The sequence below is a fragment of the Megascapheus bottae genome, chromosome 9 (assembly GCF_031878675.1).
Source record: "Megascapheus bottae isolate mThoBot1 chromosome 9, mThoBot2.hap1, whole genome shotgun sequence".
Taxonomy (NCBI): domain Eukaryota; kingdom Metazoa; phylum Chordata; class Mammalia; order Rodentia; family Geomyidae; genus Megascapheus; species Megascapheus bottae.
This window is the reverse complement of record NC_143517.1, coordinates 1,212,676-1,234,836: the sequence shown is the minus strand read 5'-3', so window position 1 is coordinate 1,234,836 and position 22,161 is coordinate 1,212,676. Positions and strand designations below refer to the sequence as shown.

The window sequence follows — 22,161 nt, the reverse complement described above, 5'->3', positions numbered from 1 at the left end:
GTGCTATCCTTTAAAATCTTTTGCTCAAGGATGGTGCTTTACCATTTGAGCTATACCTCCACTTCCAGCTTCTTGCTAATTAACTTAAGAGTCTCATAGACTTCCCTGCCAGAGGTGGCTTTGAACCTCAATCCTCAAATCTCAGCCTCCTTAATAGTTATAGTCATGAGCCAGCTCCTAAACAATATTTTGCAATAATTTTAAATTCCTCATAATCCTGCCTCCATCCTATAGTTTAATATTAGTTCACATAGAAATGTTAAGTTTGAGCCAGTCACGGTGGTTCATGCCTGTTATTCTAGCTACTCAGGAGGATGAGATCTGAGGATCGCAATTCAAAGCCAGTCCAGGCACTAAAGTCCATGAGACTCTAATCTCCAATTACCAGCAGAAAACCAGAAGTAGCACTGTGGCTCGAGGGTAGGGTGGTAGCCTTGAGCTGAGGAGCTCAGGGAAAATGCCCAGGCCCAGAGTTCAAGTTCCACAATTGACAAAAAGGAAGGAAAGCAAGAAAGAAAGAGGGGGGGGGAGGGAGGGTGGGAGGGAGGGAGGAAGGTTGGTTAAGTTTGTACCTTAATTTCTACAAAACTCACTGAAAAGACAGAAACTAAATGAAAATAGTTAAACAACCATTCCAATGGTAGGGGGGAAAAAACCAGAAATATGCAAGGAATCAAAAGCCACTAAGATGATGTCTTTAAACTTGAACATATTCAGTTATACATCACTTGGCAGACTACATAATCCCAATAAATCACAAAGACTAAATAAGAGAAAGGCCAGAGACAAGACCTCAAACTTAGAATGAGAAAGGGTACTCTCACAGACTAGTTCAGAGTTAAAAGCAAGTTTGTAGGAGAGAAGGTATTGTGACACATGGAGAGTGGCCTCTACATGTGGTTTCTAATGATCTTTCTTTTTTTCTCAGGGTCATGCTTTGGGCCAGTGCACTTATCTAACAGGGAAGCACTAGGCCCTTTGAGATCCAGCCTCAGACCTGAACACCAGGCAAGGATTAGTCAAAGTCACTGCTTGTTACCAAAAGTGGTTACTTGCAGGGGAAATTGGACAAATATAAGCTGGAAGTGGTACAGTAGCTCAAGTGGTAGAGTGCTAGCCTTGAGCAAAATAAGCTCAGGGACAGTGTCAAGCCCCAGAACTGTCCCAAAAAAAAAAAAGAGCTGCACACGGTGGCTCACACCTGTAATCCTAGCTACTCAGGAGGCTGAGATCTGAAGATCCCGGTTCAAAGCCAGCCCGGGCACTCAAGTCTATGAGACTCTTATCTCCAATTAACCACCAGAAAACCAGACGGGACATTGTGGTTCAATGGGTAGGATGGTAGCCTTGAGCTGAAGAGTTCAGAGACAGCATCCAGGCCCAGAGTTCAAGCCCCACAAACAACAACAACAACAAAAAAAGGAGAACGGGGTAAGAAAGATATATGTATGTATATATACATATGATGTATTACATGTATGAAAAACATTGCTGGAGAGAAGGAACATGAAGATGATATGAACAAAAACACACAAAAAATAAACACTGACTGCATCATACGTCCTAGGATGGTGATGTTCATGTCATTGTGCTGATTTAATTTTTGCTTCCTAACATGTATTTGCTTATGAGTATGCTCTCAATATGGTACCAAAAAAGTATGGACCTCAAAGTTCTAACACAGACAACAATCTACTCTCATTAGAAACTGTGCTATTTTAACTAACTATATGAGTCACTGACAGCATATTTTTTTGGCCTATTTGCTTTACCAAGATCATAATCACCAGCCATGACTATTTCAAACAAAAGTATCCTTCATTTATTGACACAGTCTTGGAGACATAAATATAACTACATAGACATAAAAATCTGATGGGATATCTGCTCTACAGACATAATATTATATAGATCAGTATGTATCTATGACAAACTCTCAGCTTAATTTTAATTATGTTCTAAAATTTATATGCCAGTGATTACATATAGATTCCTTCTTGAATATTTGTTTGTTAAACATGACATTTGAAATATGATGTAAAAAAAAATCAGTGTTATCAAAATCATCTAAATTAAAAAAATATATTCTTAGCCAGGTACCACATCTATAATCCTAGCTACTCAAGAGGCAGAGATCTGAGGATCAAGGTTCAAAGCCAGCCCGAGCACAAAAGGACCTGAGACTCTTATCTCCAATTAACCTCTAGAAAACAGGAAGTGGGGCTTGGCTCAAGAGTAGGGTGGTAGCTCTGGGACAACACCCAAGGCCAGGGGGAGGTTGGCAGTCTTGAGCTAAATAGCTCAGGGACAGCACCCAGGCTGAGTTCAAGCCCCATGACCCACAAAAAAAAAAAAACAAAAAACCCTTCATGAGTATTTTGTCCCTTAAATCTCACTAAATGTACCTTACCTACAAAAAAAAAAAAGTTAATGCTTACTGAGAAATAATGTTCACCTTTTCACCAAATTAAGAATTCTACTAAAATATAACCATGGATAAAATAAATATAGATTTTATTTATTTGCTTAGATTTAGCAAAGTGCTAATATTGTATCTGTTAGGTAGATATACATTAAAGTTTTTCATGCTACATGAAGAACAACAACATGAGACAATTTTTTTGTTGTTCTGAAGACAAAGATCCTTCCTTTGTAGTCCAAACTCTCAATCTTCCTATCTCTACCTCTTGAGTGACAACACTTCTTTAGTCTTTCACCTAAACAGTAGTCTTTTTAAAACTTTTTCCATATGATATACTACTACATGTTACACACATATAATTATACTTTCTAATTGACTTACCATTCCACTGGAATTGTTTATTCCATTCATATTAATTTTTGTTACAAATCTAACTGATGGAGGAGCCTCTGGATATTTAGGTCCACATTCTACTTTTAAGCTATATATTCTGTTTTCATAATTTGTCTGGAAGATAAAAAATGCAAAAAGAAAATCATAATCATAATACCTAAGACAATAATATCCAAATGATAATAAAATACAATATAAACATATTATTATGATGTGTTTAAGATTAAGAATTAAATTTTTTGTACATTCAAAGGTGTATTTGACCTATATAGCTAGGGAAAAATTCAACAAACATAGTTAAAAACAAAGATTTTTTTTTCCCTAAACTGAAAGAATTACAGATGGTGGCTCATGCCTGTAATCCTAGAGGATCGCTGTTCAAAGCCAGCCCAGGCACTAAAGAACATCACCAGAAAAGGGGAGTGGAGTTGTGGCTCAAGGAGTAGGGCGGTAGATGAAGAGCTCAAGGACAATGCCCAGGCCCAGGGGTAGGGTGAGCTAAAGACAAGGACAGTGCCCAGGCCCCAAGTTCAAGCTCAATGACTCACCAAAAAAAAAAAAAAAAACTAAAATAACTGCCAGGGTTTGGTGGCTCATAACTATAGTCCTAGCTACTCAGGAGGTGGAGGTCTAAGGATCATGGTTCAAGGTCAGCCCCAGCACAAAAATCCATGAAACTCCAATTTCCAATTAACCCCCAGAAAACTGGAAGTGGTGATGTGGCTCCAAAGTGGTACAGCACTAGCCCTAAGCAAAAAAGCTCAGGAACAGCATCCATAGGGCCTGAATTCAAGTCCCATGAGCAACCCCCCCCCAAAATTAAAAACCTAAAACAATTCTACAAAATAGTATGATTTTGTACCTGACCCTTTTTTTTGGGGGGGGGGCAGTCCTGGACCTTGAACTTCAGGGCCTGAGCACTGTCCTTGGGCTTTCTCAAGGCTAGAGCTCTACCACTTGAGCCACAGCACCATTTCTGGCTTTTTCTATGTATATGTGGTACCAGGGTCTTCATGTAGGCCAGGCAAGCACTCTACAGCTAGGCCAAACTCTCAGCCCCATATCTAAACTTTTTGTAGTACAAAAAATATCTACAACAAATCAGAAAAACAAAACCACTATTGTTAATTACTAATTATATATTACACATGTAATTACTAATAATTACTCTTTCCATTCTCAAAAGGAAGACAAAGTATGCTCATGACTTTTACATAGCTTACTTCTACCCCCCACAAGGTACTTAAGTTGGAACTCAGGGTCTATGAAAGCACTTCATCATTTGAGATATGCCTCTAATTTTCTAGCTATATAGTCACCTTATATACGTAGCAAGCAGTAACTTAAAAGGAAAAGAGAGGGGGAGGATATTATATACCATCTTGTATTGATAAAGCATAATTATTTAATGCCTCCCATTACTACTTCATTAAATTTGTGGTTCCTTAAATCCTATTATCCAAATTCAGAAACATAAAAATAAACTTTCTACATCACTTTAAAGATTCTAGATTATCCAGGGCTTATTTCTATTTCTTATTTCTACTGTAGTTTTTTCTTTCTCCTTAAGGCTCTTTTTAACTTTGCCACCAAAAGAGAAAAGTAAAATATAAATGAAAATGACATTTGGGCGAGAAGCTTAAACTCAGGGCAACATACTCTGGGTTCAGCTTCTTTCACTCACAGCTGATGTTCTACCATTTCAGTCACAGCTCCAAGTCCAACTTTTGGCTAGTTGAAAGTCTCAACTGAGAGTTAATTAAAGAGTCTCACAGATTAGCCTGCCTCATCTGGCTTCAAACTGTGAACCCCAGGTCACAATTTCCAGGTGCTCTAGAATTATAGGCATTAAGCACCTGACTGAAAACAACAAATTTAGTATCTACTGGTTCAGTAAGAAAAGAAGCTATCTGCCATCATCACATTAAAACTGAGTCTTTTCCCATAAGAAACACTACCAAGTGGTTATCAATATTAAACTACTATAATATGAAATGCATATGAAAATCAAGACACATTTAATAGCTCATTTTTTTGGTCAGTCTTGGGACATGAACTCTGGGCCTGAGTATTGTCCCTGAACTCCAGGTCAAGGCTACCTCCCTACTCCTGAAGCCACAGCGCCACTTTTAGTTTTCTGGTGACTAACTGGAGATAAGAGTCTCACAGAATTTTTAGTGCCCGGGCTGGCTTGAACCACAATCCTCAGATCTCAGCCTCCTGAGTGTCTAGGATTACAGGCATTAGCCACCACGCCAGGCAACAGCTCAAAATTTTGAAGAGCTATATAAAACTTATTCAGGCTAAATTACATTATTACTATTTTTATACAACTAGCATTTAATAGTTCTAAAGAGATCATCCTCCAACTCAATATATCAGAGATAAAAAGGTAACTCTGATCAAGATTTATTGTATACGAAGTAGTACTGTGGCTCAAGTGGTAGAGCAATAGACTTGAGCTGAAGAGTTAAGGACAGCACCCAGGTCCAGAGTCCAAGCCCCATGACCAATCAAAAAAAAAAAAAAAGATGTATTATTATACATTGTACATATAAATGGATATACTAAACTGAAACTCCTTTGTACAAATCTTTGAGGGAAATTTTTTTTTTTTTTTTTTTTTGCCAGTCCTGGGCTTGAGCTCAGGGCCTGAGCACTGTCCTTGGGTTTTCTCAAGGCTAGAGCTCTACCACTTGAGCCTCAGCACCACTTCCGGCTTTTTTCTATGTATGTGGTACTGAGGAATCGAACCCAGGTCTTCATGCATGCTAGGCAAGCACTTTAACCACTAGGCCAAACTCCCGGCCCCGGAAAAAAAAAATTTTTAAGCCAGAAGTAGCACACACTTGTAATCCAGCTCCTCAGAATGTTGAAACAAGGAACCAGGAGTTTGGCCAAGTGGTAGAGTGCTTGCCTAGCATGCAAGAAGACCCAGGTTCGATTCCTTGGTACCACATACATAGAAAAAAGCCGGAAGTGGTGCTGAGGCTCAAGTGGTAGAGCTCTAGCCTTGAGAAAGTCAAGGACAGGGCTCAGGGCCTGAGCCCAAAGCCCAGGACTGGCAAAAAAAAAAAAAATGTTGAAGCACGATATTTAAGACAAGCCTGGGTAACTTTTAGTAAGTCCCTATCTCAGAATTTTTTTTTTTTCTTTTGTGGGTCATGGGGCTTGAACTCTGGGCCTGGGCCTGAGCCCTATCCCTGAGCTCTTCAGCTTAAGGCTACCACCCTATCCCTGAAGCCACAGCCCCACTCCCCTTTTTCTAGTGATTAATTGGAGATAATAATTTCATGGACTTTTTTAGTACCCAGGCTGGCCTTTAACTGCCATCCTCACACCTCAGCCTCCTGAGTAGCTAGCTAGGATTACAGGAATGAGCCACCATGCCCAGCTTAATTTTTTTTTTTAATAGTACATGGCAGCTGGGAATTCAGCATGGTGGTAAGAGTGCTTGTCTAGTATGCACCAAGACCTGGGTTCGATTCCTTGGTACCACATACATAGAAAAAGCCAGAAGTAGTGCTGTGGCCGGAAGTAGAGCTCTAGTCTTGAGAAAGCAAAAGGACAGTGCCCAGGCCCTGAGATCAAGCCCCAGGACTGACAAAAAAAAAAAAAAAAAAAAAAATTACATGGCTCAATGTAGCAAGCTCAAGACCTTAAGTCCAACAATCCCAGTACTACAATAAAAAAAAAGGAAAAGATATGAAAGCAAACAGACATCTGTACAATTCCCCTTATAGAACAGAAGTTCTTAAACATGCAAAATTACTGTTAATTGGGATAGAAAAATAGGCCAAATGAGATTTCTGTCTCTCAATATGGATATAGGTCACAAGGTATATCTATAAAACTCATGACAAAATCCATACACTTCGCTATGCATAAATGCTACCTCAATTTAGTACTGAGGTAAAACTCATGATGAAATCTATATACTTCACTAAGTGTAAATGCTACCTCAATTTATTACTGAGGTGTGACCTTAGGGCCTTATACTTGCTAGACACTGAGCCATGTCTCCAGTCCCTTTTTGCTTTAGTTATTTTTCAGGTAGTTCCTTCACTACTGGTTGGAGATAGCCTCAGACTTCCATCCTCCTACCTTAGACTTCCCAAGTAGGTGGGATCACAGGTTTAAGTCACCAGACCTATGTTATTGGATTACAATTGTGTTTCGCTGGGCATAGTGGCTCATGCTTGTAATCCTATCTACGCAGAAGGCTGAGATCTGAGGATGGCAGTTCAAAGCCAGCCCAGGCACTAAAGTCTATGAGACTCTTATCTCCAATTAACCACCAGAAAACCAAAAGTGGCACTATGGCTCAAGGTATAGGGCAGTAGCCTTGAGATGAAGAGGTCAGGGACAATGCCCAGGCCCAGAGTTCAGGTCCCACGACTGACAATAAATAAATGAATGAAATGATGTTTCACTAATTTTTCATTCAAGTTGGCCTCAAACCATTGAACTCATTTCTGCTTCCTAAGTAGCTGGGATTACAAACATGAGCACCTGCACCTGGCCTCAATTTTGTTTTGTTTAAGTGCAAAGAGTCTCACAGAGGGCTGGGTGTTTGGCCTATTGGTAGAGTGCTTGCTTAGCATGTATGAAGACCCAGGTTCAATTCCTCAGTACCACATACATAGAAAAAAGCTGGAAGTGGTGCTGTGGATCAAGTGGTAGAGCTCTAGCCTTGAGAAAGCCCAAGGACGGTGTCCAGGCCCTGAGCACAAGCCCAAGACAGGCAAAAGAGTCTCACAGACTTTCCTGCCCAGACTGGCTTCACACTGTGATCTTCAGATCTTAGCCTTCTGAGTAGTCAGAATTATAGCCATGAGCCACTGGCACCCTGCTGCCCTGGCTATTTTCAAGGTAGGATCTTACATTCTATGCCCAGGTCAGATAAGGATGAAATCCTCCTACTTGTGCTACCCCATGTCACTGTTCTTTTTTTTTGGGGGGGGGGGGGGGGGGAGATGGGGGGTATCATGAGGCTTGAACTTGGCCTGGGCGCTGGCCCTGAGCTCTTCAGTTCAAAGCTACCACCCTTCCTTTGAGCCAAGCCCCACTTCCGGTTTTCTAGAGGTTAATTGGAGATAAGAGTCTCAGGTTCTTTTGTGCCCCGGCTGGCTTTGAACCTTGATCCTCAGATCTCACCCTCCTGAGTAACTAGGATTTCAGGCTTGAGCCACCACACCTGACCCATGTCACTGTTCTTAAGAGTTCCTAGTACCCTGACTAGCTAACAATCAGTCAAATTTGGGGGACAAATTTGCTGTAAATATCACACCTTCTAAATAAATAAAAAATGCCGTTTCTCTACCCATTTATTACCATTCAATCATACATTTTGTTCAATCATATTCAACTAGTTAGGCTTCACCAAACTTAACATAAAAATACTAACCTATTCCTTTAGGTCTTCATTTCTAAAAGTATGTCACCTAAAACGTAAATAAGATGAATGTGCAGTTTTTGCTCTTGTTGATCTATGTTTTATTATAGGTGCCTGAGCCATAAACTTTGTTATAACTGAAAAGTGTTATTTTTCCCCTAAAGCTCCAAGACAGCAACTCAGAGAAGGGTTTTTTTTTTTTTTAGCATTATCTTGTCTATGTGCTCTGCGTACAGAAACTCTTGAGAAATAGCCTCTACCTCCTCACACATATTGGGCATGGGAAAAATAGTACTTACTGCATGTGCTGCAATGACACCAGAAAAGGTGGCTAGCTTGGGAATTCTGCTACAGACTTCAACAACATATGAGGATCAAGTAGGAGCTATAGCTATTCTTCCACATCCAGGTACTATGCTAAGGGTACTCCCACAGGACCACTAACAAACTGAGACACTAGTTATAAAACATTCTCAAGGTTTACATCCACTGAAAACAGTGTACATTTTTTAAAAATCTAAATATTTTCAAATTAAGACTCTACCAAGTTCTGACTTAAATCTTCAAACTATTCTAATTCCAAATGCTGGTAATACTTGGTTTTCATGGTTTTGGGGGGGGGGGGTTGCTTTTGTTTCTGTTCGTTTCTTTTTTTTTTTTTTACACAGATAAAGGTGATTGTTACATGCAGCTTTAAAAACAAAATCTTTTTCTGAGTATGTGGTACCGAGGAATCAAACCCAGGCTTCGTGCATGCTAGGGAAGCACTCTACATCCAGGCTATGCTCCCCACCAAAAATCAAGATTTTTTTTTTTATTACAAAATTATAAAGACTTCTAACAGTATCATATTTCTTTATCATATTTCTTTCCTTAAATGTCTTAAGGAAAAAAATCTCATCAAGGAAAAAAAGAAGGAAATGTTTAGGAGTACTCATGAATATTGCAAAAAAATATTTTTATAAAAAAACAAATATAAGGGACCGGGAATTTGGCCTAGTGGTAGAGTGCTTGCCTAGCATGCATGAAGACCCAGGTTCGATTCCTCAGTGCCATGTAGGTAGAAAAAAGTCGGAAGTGGTACTGAGGCTCAAGTGGTAGAGGTCTAGCCTTGAGAAAATCCAAGGACAGCACTCAGGCCCTGAGCTCAAGCCCAGGACTGGCAATAAAATAAAATAAAATAAAATAAAATAAAATGCATAAGCTTAGAGGCATGGCTCAGCAGTAAAGAGCAACTGCCTAGCAAGTACAAGATTCTGATAAAACCCCAGTACTACTACCACCAAACACACACACAAATGCACACATGCGTGTGCACGCACATGAACACATTCATTCATTCTGTAAATTAACATTGCCAATTTTGTAATAAATCAGTAGGAAATCTAAATTTTACCCAACAGCAAAATAGTTCGCATGTTTTCAAAAACAAAGACTTAAAAACAACAAAATCTCTACAAATGTGTTATTTCCCTGAAGAAAAAGCATTTTTGACAGACCTTAGAATCACTGTAGAAAATTCTGCATAGAACATTTGAGTTAAGGAATGTAATATATATTTTTTTAAGTTTCTCAATCTAGAAACAATTTCAAGTAAAATTGAAACTTTACAAATATGAGTAAGATTTAGGAATAATGCTTAACAGGCCAACTGCCAACAATACCAGAAAATATGTAAGAATCACAGATTTTTTTTTGCTTTGCTGGTCCCCTTACTAAGCCATTTGTTCAGCCACTGAGCTACACTCCCATCAAAATCCTAGACTTTTGAAAGTATTTTATAAAAGGAAATCCAGGCCTACAGTAGTATTCCCGTGGCATATGAAATGTCAGAGGGTAAATGGCAATGTTCACTCAATAAAAACCAATTCAAAACCCTCAGTTACACAAGGGGGTCAGTAACATGTTAAGCCAAAATAAATGACTTTACTACTCCCAAATATCCCCTCCATTTCCTCACCTTTTTTCCTCTCTATCTGGAATGTTCTCCATCCCCATCACCACCTTCAGAAATCCTACCAGTCAGTCCTTTATGGTTCATTCCAAAGGCAACTTCCTCCACTGTTCAGCCTTCCTCAATTTAGTCCAGCTAGAAGAGACATATTCTAAAGTCCCACAGTGAAAGTGCTCTGCCAAATTCAGAATCTGTCACTGGTACTGATTTGGTTTTCCTTCTACTGAACACTACAAACACCTTGATGGCAATCACATTTGCCACTCTACTTTCCCACACCCCAATTCTAGGTAAAATTGAGCATTGTATACTGAATATAGGAGGTATCAATAAATGCATGCAAAATATACAGAGTATTATTTTACTTAAGTTACTGTAATTGCTTGTTATAATATCAATACCATAACATCAAGTGTTTCCTCTTAACAATATTAATAGAAAAATATATAATTTACAGCACTGACCCTTGGTGGCCCAATAATCATGCCTGTCCACCTTGTAAGTGTCATATCTTCATCATCTTCAAGGCCCCAGCTAACCGTACCATCGCCTACTCCTTTTTGTCCTTCTTCAAGTTCTTCCAATAAGCGAAAATTACGAGGAACTTTAACTCCTATACAAAAGAATGTCAACATGAATGTAAAAAGCTCACAGAAGAACTACATTTAAGTTCAGCTCTTTTCAGATTATTTTTTTCAAATTTTTTCCCCAAAAGACAAAGTAAATGTTTAGTCTTACAATCCTTCAAAATAAAAATACTATAAGAAAGCACTGTATCAAACATTAACAGAATTAACATCATGGCATAAATCAATCATAAGAAAGTAAACACAAAATGAATTATTTTTTCCCCACATGATTTTTTTTTCTTTCTTTTTTTTTTGCCAGACCTGGGCTTGGGCTCAGGGCCTGAGCACTGTCTTTGGGCTTTCTCAAGGCTAGAGCTCTACCACTTAGGCCACAGCAACACTTCTAGCTTTTTCTATATATATGGTGGGTACTGAGGAATCGAACCCGGGTCTTCATGCATGCTAGGCAAGCACTCTACCACTAGGCCAAACTCCTGCCCCCCCCACCACATGATTTTTCTATTCTTGGAATCAAATAAGCAGGCATGACCAGACAGTTCATATAAGCTAAAGTTCACTAACATATACACTCCAATGATTTTTTTTTATGAGACTTATATTCAGTGTTAGAAAATGTGCCAAAAGATTGGGCTTTCTAGAGTGTTGATAGGGCCCCTATCTCCTACCTTTCCTTTTTCCATTAGTTAAGGCCTCTGTCCATAACTAATGGGCTCTCCCTCTTCACTGGGGAGTTGTTGGATTTGAGAAAGATGCTTTCTTGTTCAGCATTAATTATCTTTTTCTACATCTCAAATATCAACCCAATGTCACCTGTTCTTGCTCTTTAGACTCCATACTCCTTGCTAGATCCCTAAAATCATAATACATAAATCTTCTGATCTAGAATCTCCTGCTTTTTCAGCTTCCAGGACCTCTTTCTTTGTTCTCATCTGATCTCCAATCCCTGATATCCAACCATAAATCCCTCAAATTTCTACCTTGTCTGAATTACTGCTCTTAATTATTCTATCAAGAGGTTTTCTATAGCCAGATGCAGTGGCTCATGCCTGTAATCCTAGCTACTCAGGAGACAGATCTGAGAATGGCAGTTCAAAGCCATCCTGGGCACTAAAGTCTGTGAGACTCTTATCTCCAATTAACCACTAGAAAATGGGAAGTGGGGGTCCTGGGATAGGATGGTAGCCTTGAGCTGATGGGTTCTGGGACAGCACCCAGGCCCAGAGTTTAAGCCCCATGCCCCCCTCCCTCAAAATAGAGATGTTCCATGCTCTCAAATAGCATCTTTCATGAAATCTCCCACAACCCCACCACACATTCTATAAACACACAAACACACACACACACACACACACACACACACACACACACACATTTCAAAGCTGGAATTTTAAAACACACACACACACACACACACACACACATCTCAGCCAGATACTAGTGAATCTTAGCTAGTCAGAAAGCTGAGATCTGACACAGAAATATGAAGGTGTTTATACATAACATTAATAAGTTATCAAAATTACTATAATTATTTATAACCATTTATCTAACATATATTAAGTGCTATAGTGGCAGATCCAGCATTAAAACCTGGTGTCTAGACCACAACCATTTTCTCCCCTTTGCACAACACTACAAAGCTACACAGGAGTGCATGCTGGTGATACAAGCACAAATCGGAGTCCAATTCCCAAGTCCCACTCTAGTTCTGACCACTTTTGAAATATCCTGGCAACATTTTCTCAACTACAGAAGTTAGATAACAGGGCCAGGAATTGGCTGAGTGCTTGCCTGGGATGCATGAAGCCCTGGGTTTGATACCCAAGTACTCTTAAACAGAAAAAGCCAGAAGTGGTGTTGTGGCTCAAGTGGTAGATTATGAACCTTGAGTAAAAGAAGCTCAGGGACAGTGTCCAGGCCAAAAAAAAGAAAAGTCAGATAACAACAGTTCTTACCTCACTGAATCACTGTGAATTCAATGGGAATTCCTCAAAGGGAATCAATCCTCTTTAAGGGTAGCTGTTGCAGAAGGTGCTCGTCCCACTTCTCCTCCCTGGGGCTTTGCACTGATTATTTGATAGCTTATACTTGTGCTACTCTGGCTTTTTCCACAACAAATTTTTACTATGATCATTTGAGTGCCCATACTATATGACATAAAACTTCTATTTATCGCCATTTAAAAATAAAGTTCTCCCTTCTTGAATACTTGTTTGTTAAACATGTCATTTAAAATATGACGTAAAAATCAATGTTAATAAAAATAAATAAAACAAAAAAACCAATGTTAATAAATTCTTTAATAAAAAAATAAGTTCTTCCTGAACGCCTATAAAAATTATCCTAATCTTTAAGTTTCTATTTATATACTATCTGGCCACTACTTATTTTTTAAGTTGTACTGTGACAAAGTACTACCTACCATTTTATTGTGCCAGGCAATCTTTTTGAAGTTTTGTGTGTTTGTGTCGGTACCAAAGGCTTTTCACTCTTATTCAGCTTTCTTACTCACAGCTAACATTCCACCACTTGATCAACACCTCCAGTCTGGGTAATATTAGCGAGAGATGGCATCTCTGCCTTTTTGAGTAGTTAAAATTACAGGAGTAAACCAGTGTCTGCCAGGCTTCAAGTAATCTTAAACAACTTTAACTACCTTTGCCATTGGGAAGTCATTCCCCTAAGAATAACTAAATTTGTGTTGATCTTTTTTGCTTCCTTTTAAAATCAATTAAGCTGGATGACCTTTACCCACATCCAAAACTACAAAGAAAAAAATTACAAAATTAATGTTTATTTTATCAAAGTGTACAAATGAAGCAAACTTAGTTACTGCTATACTTTTTGTTTTGTTACTACTAAAATTTTTACCATCTCTATACTGCAGTTTAAGAGAACAGTTCTAAGATTATCAGACCAATCATTGGCAATGCTAATTAATATTATGTAGTGTTTTACAGCAGTTGGAAAAGCTATTTTAACACACAAAACTTAAAACCAAAATACATAGTAAATGATGTTTTCTATAGGACCCAGCCACTCTCATATTATTTCAAATAACTACTGGGGCTTCAACAACTCTTCCTGTGAAGATGAAAAACACCACAAGATGGGGATATTGCACAACAAAAGCTGTAATGTGCAAAGGTTAATTTCTAGGTAGTTATAATTTTTAATTATACAACTATATGATGCCAAATCAAACCAATTCAGATCTTCAGGCTTCCCAGTTAATGATGTTGCCTATAATCACAGTGAATTGAGACTCATAAGATTAAGGCGAAACAACAGCAATAATTCAAAAGCAAAAGCTGAATGCAAACATACTTCCAGTTTTTAATCTGAAGCCTATCCGACTTTGTTCCTTTACCTACAGAAGAAGGTATACAATGCCTAGAAAAAGGCATAAAGACTGCCAAATAAATATTAAAATGTCTGATAATGTTATGCTTAATAAAAACAGCACAGGCTGGGCCTAGTGGTAGAGTGCTTATGTAGCATGCACAAAGCCCCAGGTTCAACTCCTCAGTACCACATACATAAAAAAGGCCAAAAGTGGTACTGTGGCTCAAGTGGTAGAGCACTAGCCTTGAGAAACCCCAAGGACAGTGCCCAGGCCCTGAGTTCAAACCCCAGGGCTGGGGAGGGATGGGGGACACAACAAGTTATTAACTCATCATCTTTTTACCTTTATCAAACTAGTAGGGGAGAAAATATTCATATAGGACTGAACATAAATACTATTTTTTAAGTTTTAGCAAGTTTTTTTGTATAAAAGGTTAAAGTAACTTTTTCTCTTAAATAGTCTCAAAGTGACAAGGCCAGAGAAGCTTCACTTTTACTATACTTTCACCTTTTGTCCAATCTGATCAAGTGAATTATCAAATGATAATTAAGGGGAAAATTAAGAGAAAACACCTTTAGGAATGGAATACATTTTTGCTATCCCACCTGCCTTCTAACCTCATTTTTGATGCGCATCAACAATCAGATCTGCCTTTTCTGCCCTACGGTATCTGTGGGGCTAAGGAAGAAAATGCCTTGGGCACATGTGCTATGGGGTAACATTCCAGAATCTACACACAGTCAGACTGTTCACCTTCTCTCCAGAGTTCTCTTAGACACATGGGACTCTGTCACCCCTTGACAAAGCAGAGGTAAGATGAATGCATTAATAGTCCCCAGTCTGGGGCTCAAACCTATCATCCTAACCTACTAAGGAGGTTGAATCTAAAGATCAAGGTTCAGTGTCAGCCCAAACAAAGAAGAGACTCATGTCTAATTAACCTGTAAAATGTTGGAACTAGAGTTAAGACTCAAGTGATAGAACGCTGTCATTTAAAAAGCCAAACAAGGGGCTGGGAGCTTGGCCTAGGGGTTGAGTGCTTGCCTAGCATGCATGAAGACCCAGGTTCAATTCCTCAGTACCACATACATAGAAAAAAGCCAGAAGTGGTGCTGAGGCTCAAGTAGCAGAGCTCTAGCCTTGAGAAAGTCCAAGGACAGTTCTCAGGCCCTGAGCTCAAGCCCAGGACTGGCAATAGATAGATAGATAGATAGATAGATAGATAGATAGATAGATAGATAGATAGATAGATAAATTTTAAAAAAGCCAAACAAAAGCTGAGCGGTGGTAGCTCACACCTGTAATCCTGGCTACTCAGGAGGCTGAGATCTGAGGATAGCTATTCAAAGCCAGCCAGGGCATAAAATTCCGTGGGATTCCTATCTCCAATTAACCACAGAAACTGGAAGAGGAGCCATGGCTCAAGTGGTAGAATATAGCCTTTAGCACAAAAGCTCAAGGATAGCACCCAGGCCCTGAGTTCAGGATATATAGCCAGCCATCCAAAAAAGAAGGAATATTAGCTCAAGATTCATATATGGAAGTGTTACAATAAAACTCTATCCTTTTAAAATTAGTGTAAGCTAATAAAAATATAATAGTGATAACAATAAAAGTAGGGGTCATGGGGTGGGGGAGAGGGAAATGGGGTCCAAGACAGGTGGAAGGGTATCAATGTATGTGAATTAATGCACATTCTGTCTGGCAAATATCATGTAACCCTCCTATTAATTGCAATAAAAAATATATGAGAAAATAAAAAAATAAAAGTAGGAGTCAGAAGTGCAGTCTAGTAGTAGCGTGCTCGCCTGGCATGAAGGAAGCCCTGGGTTCCATTCCTTGGTACCACAGACTTAGAAAAAGCCGGAAGCAGTGCTGTGGCTCAAGTGGCAAGGCGCTAGCCTTGAGCAAAAAGTGTCCCAGGGCAGGGGCCAGGAGTTTGGCCTAGTGGTAAGAGTGCTTGCCTAGCATGCATAAGAACCAGGTTTGATTCCTCAGTACCCACCATATATATAGAAAAAGCTAGAAGTGTTGCTGTGGCCTAAGTGGTAGAGCTCTAGCCTTGAGAAAGCCCAAAGACAGTGCTCAGGCCCTGAGTTCAAGGCCTCGGACTGGCAAAAAAAAAAAAAAGGTCCAAGAACAGTGCCCAGTCCCTGAGTTCAAACCCAAGCAGGACTAGTAAAAATAAATAAATAAAAGCAAATTGGGAAACCAAGCATATTAACAATGTATATCAGACCTTTCTTAATTCAATATATTAATTTTCTGAGTCTCACAATTACATTGTTTTAAGACAATTCCTTAGTTTTCAGCTAATAATACTTAGGACTAAATACACATCAGTCAACTTATTCTAGATAATTCAGAAACTTAAAATAGCTTCATGAAAACAGATGTTCAAACTGTTTGTAGGTATATGTATACATATATGTATACATAAATACGCTTATAAAAATTATTTTTTACTCACTAGATATTATGTTGAAAATTAACTATACAACTTGTAGGTCGGAATGGGAGGAAAAACCAGGAGATAGCAAAGACCAGGGTTAACATTGTCCAAAAGAAATGTACTCAAGGAGCTGGGAGTTTGGCCTAGTGGTAGAGTGCTTGCATAAAGACACGAGTTCCATTCCTCCGTGCCACATACACAGAAAAAAGCTGTAAGTGGTGTTATGGCTCAAGTGGTAGAGCTCTAGCCTTGAGAAAGCCCAAGGACAGCACTCAGGCCCTGAATTCAAGCCTAAGACTGACAAAAAAAAAAAAAAATGGGCTGGGAGTATAGCCTAGTGGTAGAGTGCAAGCCACACATGCACAAAGCCCTGGGTTTAATTCTTTGGTACCACATATATAGAAAAAGCTGAAATCCTAGCTACTTAAGAGGCTGAGATCTAAGGATCAAGGTTCAAAGCCAGCCCAAGCACAAAAGGACCTGAGACTCCTATCTTCAATTAACCTCTAGAAAATGGGAAGAGGAGCTTGTCTCAAGGGTAGAACGGTAGCCTTGACCTGGAGAGCTCAGGGACAGTGCCCAGACTGTGTTCAAGCCCCATGACCCCCCCACCTTCCCCACACACACACACACACACACACACACACACACACAAAGGTGGAAGTGGTGTTGTGGCTCAAGAAGCAGAGCACTAGCCTTGAGCAAAAAGTGTCCAAGGACAGTGCCCAGGTCCTGAGTTCAAGCCCACAACTGGAAAAAAGAAAAAAGTACACATTACCTGACTTATTCAACTATAACCCCTCTGTACATCACCTTTATAACAGCGATAGAAAATATTTTCAGGGGCCAGGAGTTTGGCCTAGAGGTAGAGTGCTTGCCTAGCATGCACAAAGACCTGGGTTCAATTCCTTGATACCACATATATAGAAAAAAGCCAGAAATTCAATAAGATACTTTAGGCTTGAAGCCTAATAAATTAACTAAATATAATATTCTAAAAAATGACTATTGTGTGTATAGGCTTGCAGGTTTGGCCTAGTGACAGTGTGCTTACCTAGCATGCACAAAGACCCAGGTTCTATTCCTCGGTACCACACACACAGGAAAAAAAAATGGAAGTGGTGCTGTGGCTCAAGTGGTAGAGCACTAACCTTGAGAAAGCCCAAGGACTGTGCTCAGTCCCTGAGTTCAAGCTCCAGGACTGGCCAAAAAAAAGAAGAAAAAGAAAAGAAAGAAAAAATTCACAGCAAGACCTTGAATATATACTAGTAATCTTTTATTATTCAGAGTGCAAAGTTCTAAGTTCAAACCTCAGTAATACATTAAAAACAAAAAAACAAAACCAAAGCCCTGAAAGTCAGGTTGTAGTCAGTGGCTTAGACATGCTTAATCCTTGCTACTTGAGGAGCTGAAAAGGGAAGGATCTCCTCTACTCCACCTGTCACCTATCAGCCCAGCTACAATGGGAAGCCTAAAATAACCTAAGACACGTTCTGGAGCAAGAAGACTTGTACTCAAAAATAAATGGCAAAAATTGGGGTTGGAGGCATGACTTAGTGGTAAGAATGCCTTCTTATAAAGCACAAGATCCTGAGTTTAAAATCTAGTACAGCCAAAAATAAATTAGCAATGTACAAGGGAAGAAAGGCAGGCTAGGGAACAGTGATAGAATACCTACCTAGCAACCAAAAGCCCAGAGTTCAAACCACAGTACTGCCAAAAGAAAAGAAAAAAAAAATTAAGAAAGCCAAAGTGGGTGTACATGGGTACATGTGCATCCATGTGTTTTTCTGGTATTTAAAATATCGCATCTGAAAGAATAACACAGGAGAAGAAAGCAGGGAGAGCTACTCAGGAGACTGAGATCTGAGGACTGAAGTTCAAAACGAGCCTGGGCACTAAAGACCTTGACACTTGTATCTCCAATTAACCAGTAGAAAACCGGAAGTGACACTGTGGCTCAAGGGGTGAGACAGTAACCTTGAGCTGAAGAGCTCAGGAACAGCGCCAAGGCCCAGAGTTCAAGCCCCACAACCAACAAAAGAAAGAAAAAGAAAGAAGAGAAAGTGGAAGGAGTAGATAAGTGTAAGAGCAAGGAGCTAGAATGAACTGGAAGGCACACCAGGAAGGACATGGTGTGCTTACCAGTTCATACTTCTATCTATGACAAGAGGATCCAAGGAGGAGTCTCAAGCATAAACTCCACTTTGCTGAAAATAGGAAAGGCAGTGGGGAGGAAGGTGGGACATTGGCCATGATGAAAGACAAGTTAGGAGAAAGACAAGAAAGAAATGCAAAATGCCTACATGGAAAAGTTAACAGCTTATTTTAATACTGCAATTCCATGGCTGGGTTATATCCATGTAACTGTATGTTTTGAGATAAGAACGGGGATCTCACAGGAAGTCATAGTCCTTGCACTAAGAAGAATTTATCTAACAAGGAAGGCAAAAGTGAAACCACAATTATGGTTTAAGAGGTGCATAACAAAAAAGCTAAAACAAACTTTCATAGAGTGACAGCCCTGCTCTATCAGGAACCTAGTCAGAAACCTGAACAAAAGCATTTCCTTCTTATACTCTGCCATACTTTATGTTCCATCAATGACAGTACAACTTTGTCTACCCTAACATATCTTGATGATCACTTATAAAGCACAGAGCACTGTCCCTGAGCTCTTCAGCTCAAGGCTACTGCCCTACCCTAGAGCCAAGCTCCATTTCCTGTTTTCTAGAGGTTAATTGGAGATAAAAGTCTCAGGTCCTTTTGTGCTTGGTTGGGCTTTGAACCTTGATCCTCGGCTCTCAGCCTCCTGAGTAGCTAGGATTACAGGAGTGAGCCACCTAGCCCAGCTAGCAGTAGAAGTCTTGCTGAAGAGCTAATTTGACAAAATACATGAAAACAAGAATGTAAATTTATTTATATGCTTTGACTTAGAATCCCACTCTGTGAAGGATATAACACAGGGGAATAGATGACCATTAAGCTACTGTAGCCTGCCTCCTACCCTACCTCCTATCTACCCCCTCTAGGCCCAGTAAGAAATGGAAGTTCCCCTTAAAGCTGAGCTGGCCTTCCCCATATTTTGATCAATAAAATGTGAAGGACAGATTCTAGAATTAACCTCTTAAGAGGCCTGGCAACTTTTGCTTCAATTCTTTGAAGCTGACCAATATGTAAGATTTTTTTTTCTTTTTTCACCAGTCCTGGGGCTTGAACTCAGAGCCTGGGCACTGTCCTTAACCTTTCTCAAGGCTGGTGCTCTACTACTTGAGCCACAGAACCATTTTTGGTTTTCTCTGTGTATGTGGTACCAAGGAATATGGTTTCTAGGGCTTCGTGCATGCTAGGAAAGCACTCTACCTCTGGGCCACACTCCCCGCCCAACATGTAAGAATTCTGACTAACACTACTAAAATGTGACAAAGTCCAAATCAAACACCTGGAGAAGTCTCAGCAATCCATCCCTAAGTGATACAGCCACATAAGTGACCCTAAGTGAGACCAGTAGAACTACTTACTAAACCCTCCTTAGCATGAGAAACGAGCGAGTCATTTGACAAAGTGAAATTTAGGTGATCTGGTGACAAAGACACACCTGAAAAGTGTAGGGTTAGGGGTGTGGAAAAGCAGTCAGAACAAAAATGTTTGGGAGTGCCCAAACTTTGAAGACAATTTTACAAACATTCATGTGATCAGGTGTGTCACATTATTTAAGTCATTTAAAGTACATGAGGTGAATTAACAAGTGAAAAGACAAACTCAAGGCTAGCACTCTATTTGAGCCACAGCTCCACCTGGGGAAAATCTTAGACTTTCATGCCCAAGCTAGCTTTAGCCTCTGATCCTCAAATATCAGCATCCAGGGTAACTAGGATTACAAGTTACAGGTGTGAGCCACAGATGCCAAGCCTCCCACTGAAATTTTTTTTTTTTGGCGGTGGGGGGAGGGGGCAGTCCAGGGCTTGATCTCAGGGCTTGAGCACTGTCCTTGGACTCTCCTCAAGGCTAGCACTCTACCACTTGAGCCACAGCACCACTTCCAGCTTTTCTATGTATGTGGTACTGAGGAGTTGGACCCAGGTCTTTCTGCATGTTAGACAAGCACTCACTCTATCACTAGGCCAAACTCCCTGCTCCTGGAATTCTTTACTCTGGAAAAACACTTCCATTATCCTATATCCCCAAATCCCAACTGTTTCAAAACAGCACAAACAAACAAACAAATAAATAAATAGACAAATACTATTTGCCATCTAGGTATGATGGTATAAGTATATACTCATAAGGCTAAAAATGTAAAAGAATGTCAAGAATACATTACTGACATCACAGCACATGTGCTATATTTTCCTCTGTGCACTAAAAATTTCTAACCTAAATCCTTGAGCATATTAAGCAAACATTCTCATACTGATCTGCATTACCAGCCCTATGTGATTATATTTAAAAAAAAAAAACTGACCAGGTAGAGTGGCTCATGCCTGTAATCTCATCTACTTGAGATGAAGAGGATTATAGCTTAAGACCAGCTCAGGCAAAAAAGTTAGTAAAATCCATCCCAATCGATAAATTGAATATGGTAAAACACATTTGTATTCCCATAAGAGGGATTCTATAGAAGGATCACAGACTGGGGGGGAAAAAAATACATGTAAGTTTAAATTGATAACTGTTCCATGAATAAATGAAAACATACATCAATGTTTTTGTAGAATACAGTATTTTAAATTTAGTGTATTTGGGGCCAGGAGCATGGCCTACCAGTAGAGTGCTATTCCTTGGTACCACAAACACAGAAAAAGCCAGAAGTGGTGCTGTGGCTCACATGTTAGAGCACTAGCATTGAGAAAGCCCAAGGACAGTGCCTGAGATCAAGCCCCAGGACTGATAAAAACAACAACAAAAATGCATATTCTAAATGTTCCTTAAGTTTTAAATACTATCTTTCATCAAATCTAAAATGGCACCAAATATATGGTTGACCACATTAAACACTATCAATTAAACTAAAAAGACATACATTCATTTCAGATATTAAAGTATATCTTAAACTTGTATTTTAATTAAAAACACATCTGAAAAACAAATTAAAATTTGTACTTGTGAGCAAGGACTCGATATCTGCATGGTCATGGTAATGGAAATATAAACATAACTATACAGACATAAAATCCTATGACTCTATAGACATGTTTTATTTCATAAATCAATATGTTTCTATGACATACAAACCCTTAGCCTAATTTTGATTAAGTTCTAAATACTAAGTCCCAGTGATTGTAAATAGAGATTCCCTTCTTGAACACTTGTTTGTTAAACTTGTCATTTAAAAGATGCAAAAATCAATGTTAATAAATTCTTTAATAAAAAAAAATGAAAAAAAAATGTGTACATTTGGGTCAGGAGTTTGGCCTAGTGGTAGAGTGTTTGTTTGCCTAGCATGCATGAAGACCCAGGTTAGATTTCTCAGCACCACATACATAAAAAAAGCTAGAAATGGTGCTGTGGCTCAAGTGGCAGAGTGCTAGCCTTGAAAAAGCCCAAGGACAGTGCTCAGACCCTGAGTTCAAGCCACAGGACTGGCAAAAAAAAAAAAATGTACATGT

At 39.3% G+C, this 22,161-nt stretch overlaps 1 protein-coding gene across 1 annotated transcript in view; it reads right to left on the bottom strand.

Annotated features, from left to right (window-relative positions):
• Positions 1-22,161, bottom strand: part of Ube2v2 (ubiquitin conjugating enzyme E2 V2) — a 43,073-nt gene that overhangs the window by 5,759 nt on the left and 15,153 nt on the right. Inside the window, exons 2-3 of the mRNA XM_090338805.1 lie at positions 10,629-10,777; positions 2,804-2,929 (exon numbers count right to left, since the gene is read on the bottom strand). Coding sequence (XP_090194931.1) covers positions 2,804-2,929; positions 10,629-10,777 — 275 coding nt within the window. The remainder of the gene's footprint in view (positions 1-2,803; positions 2,930-10,628; positions 10,778-22,161) is intronic.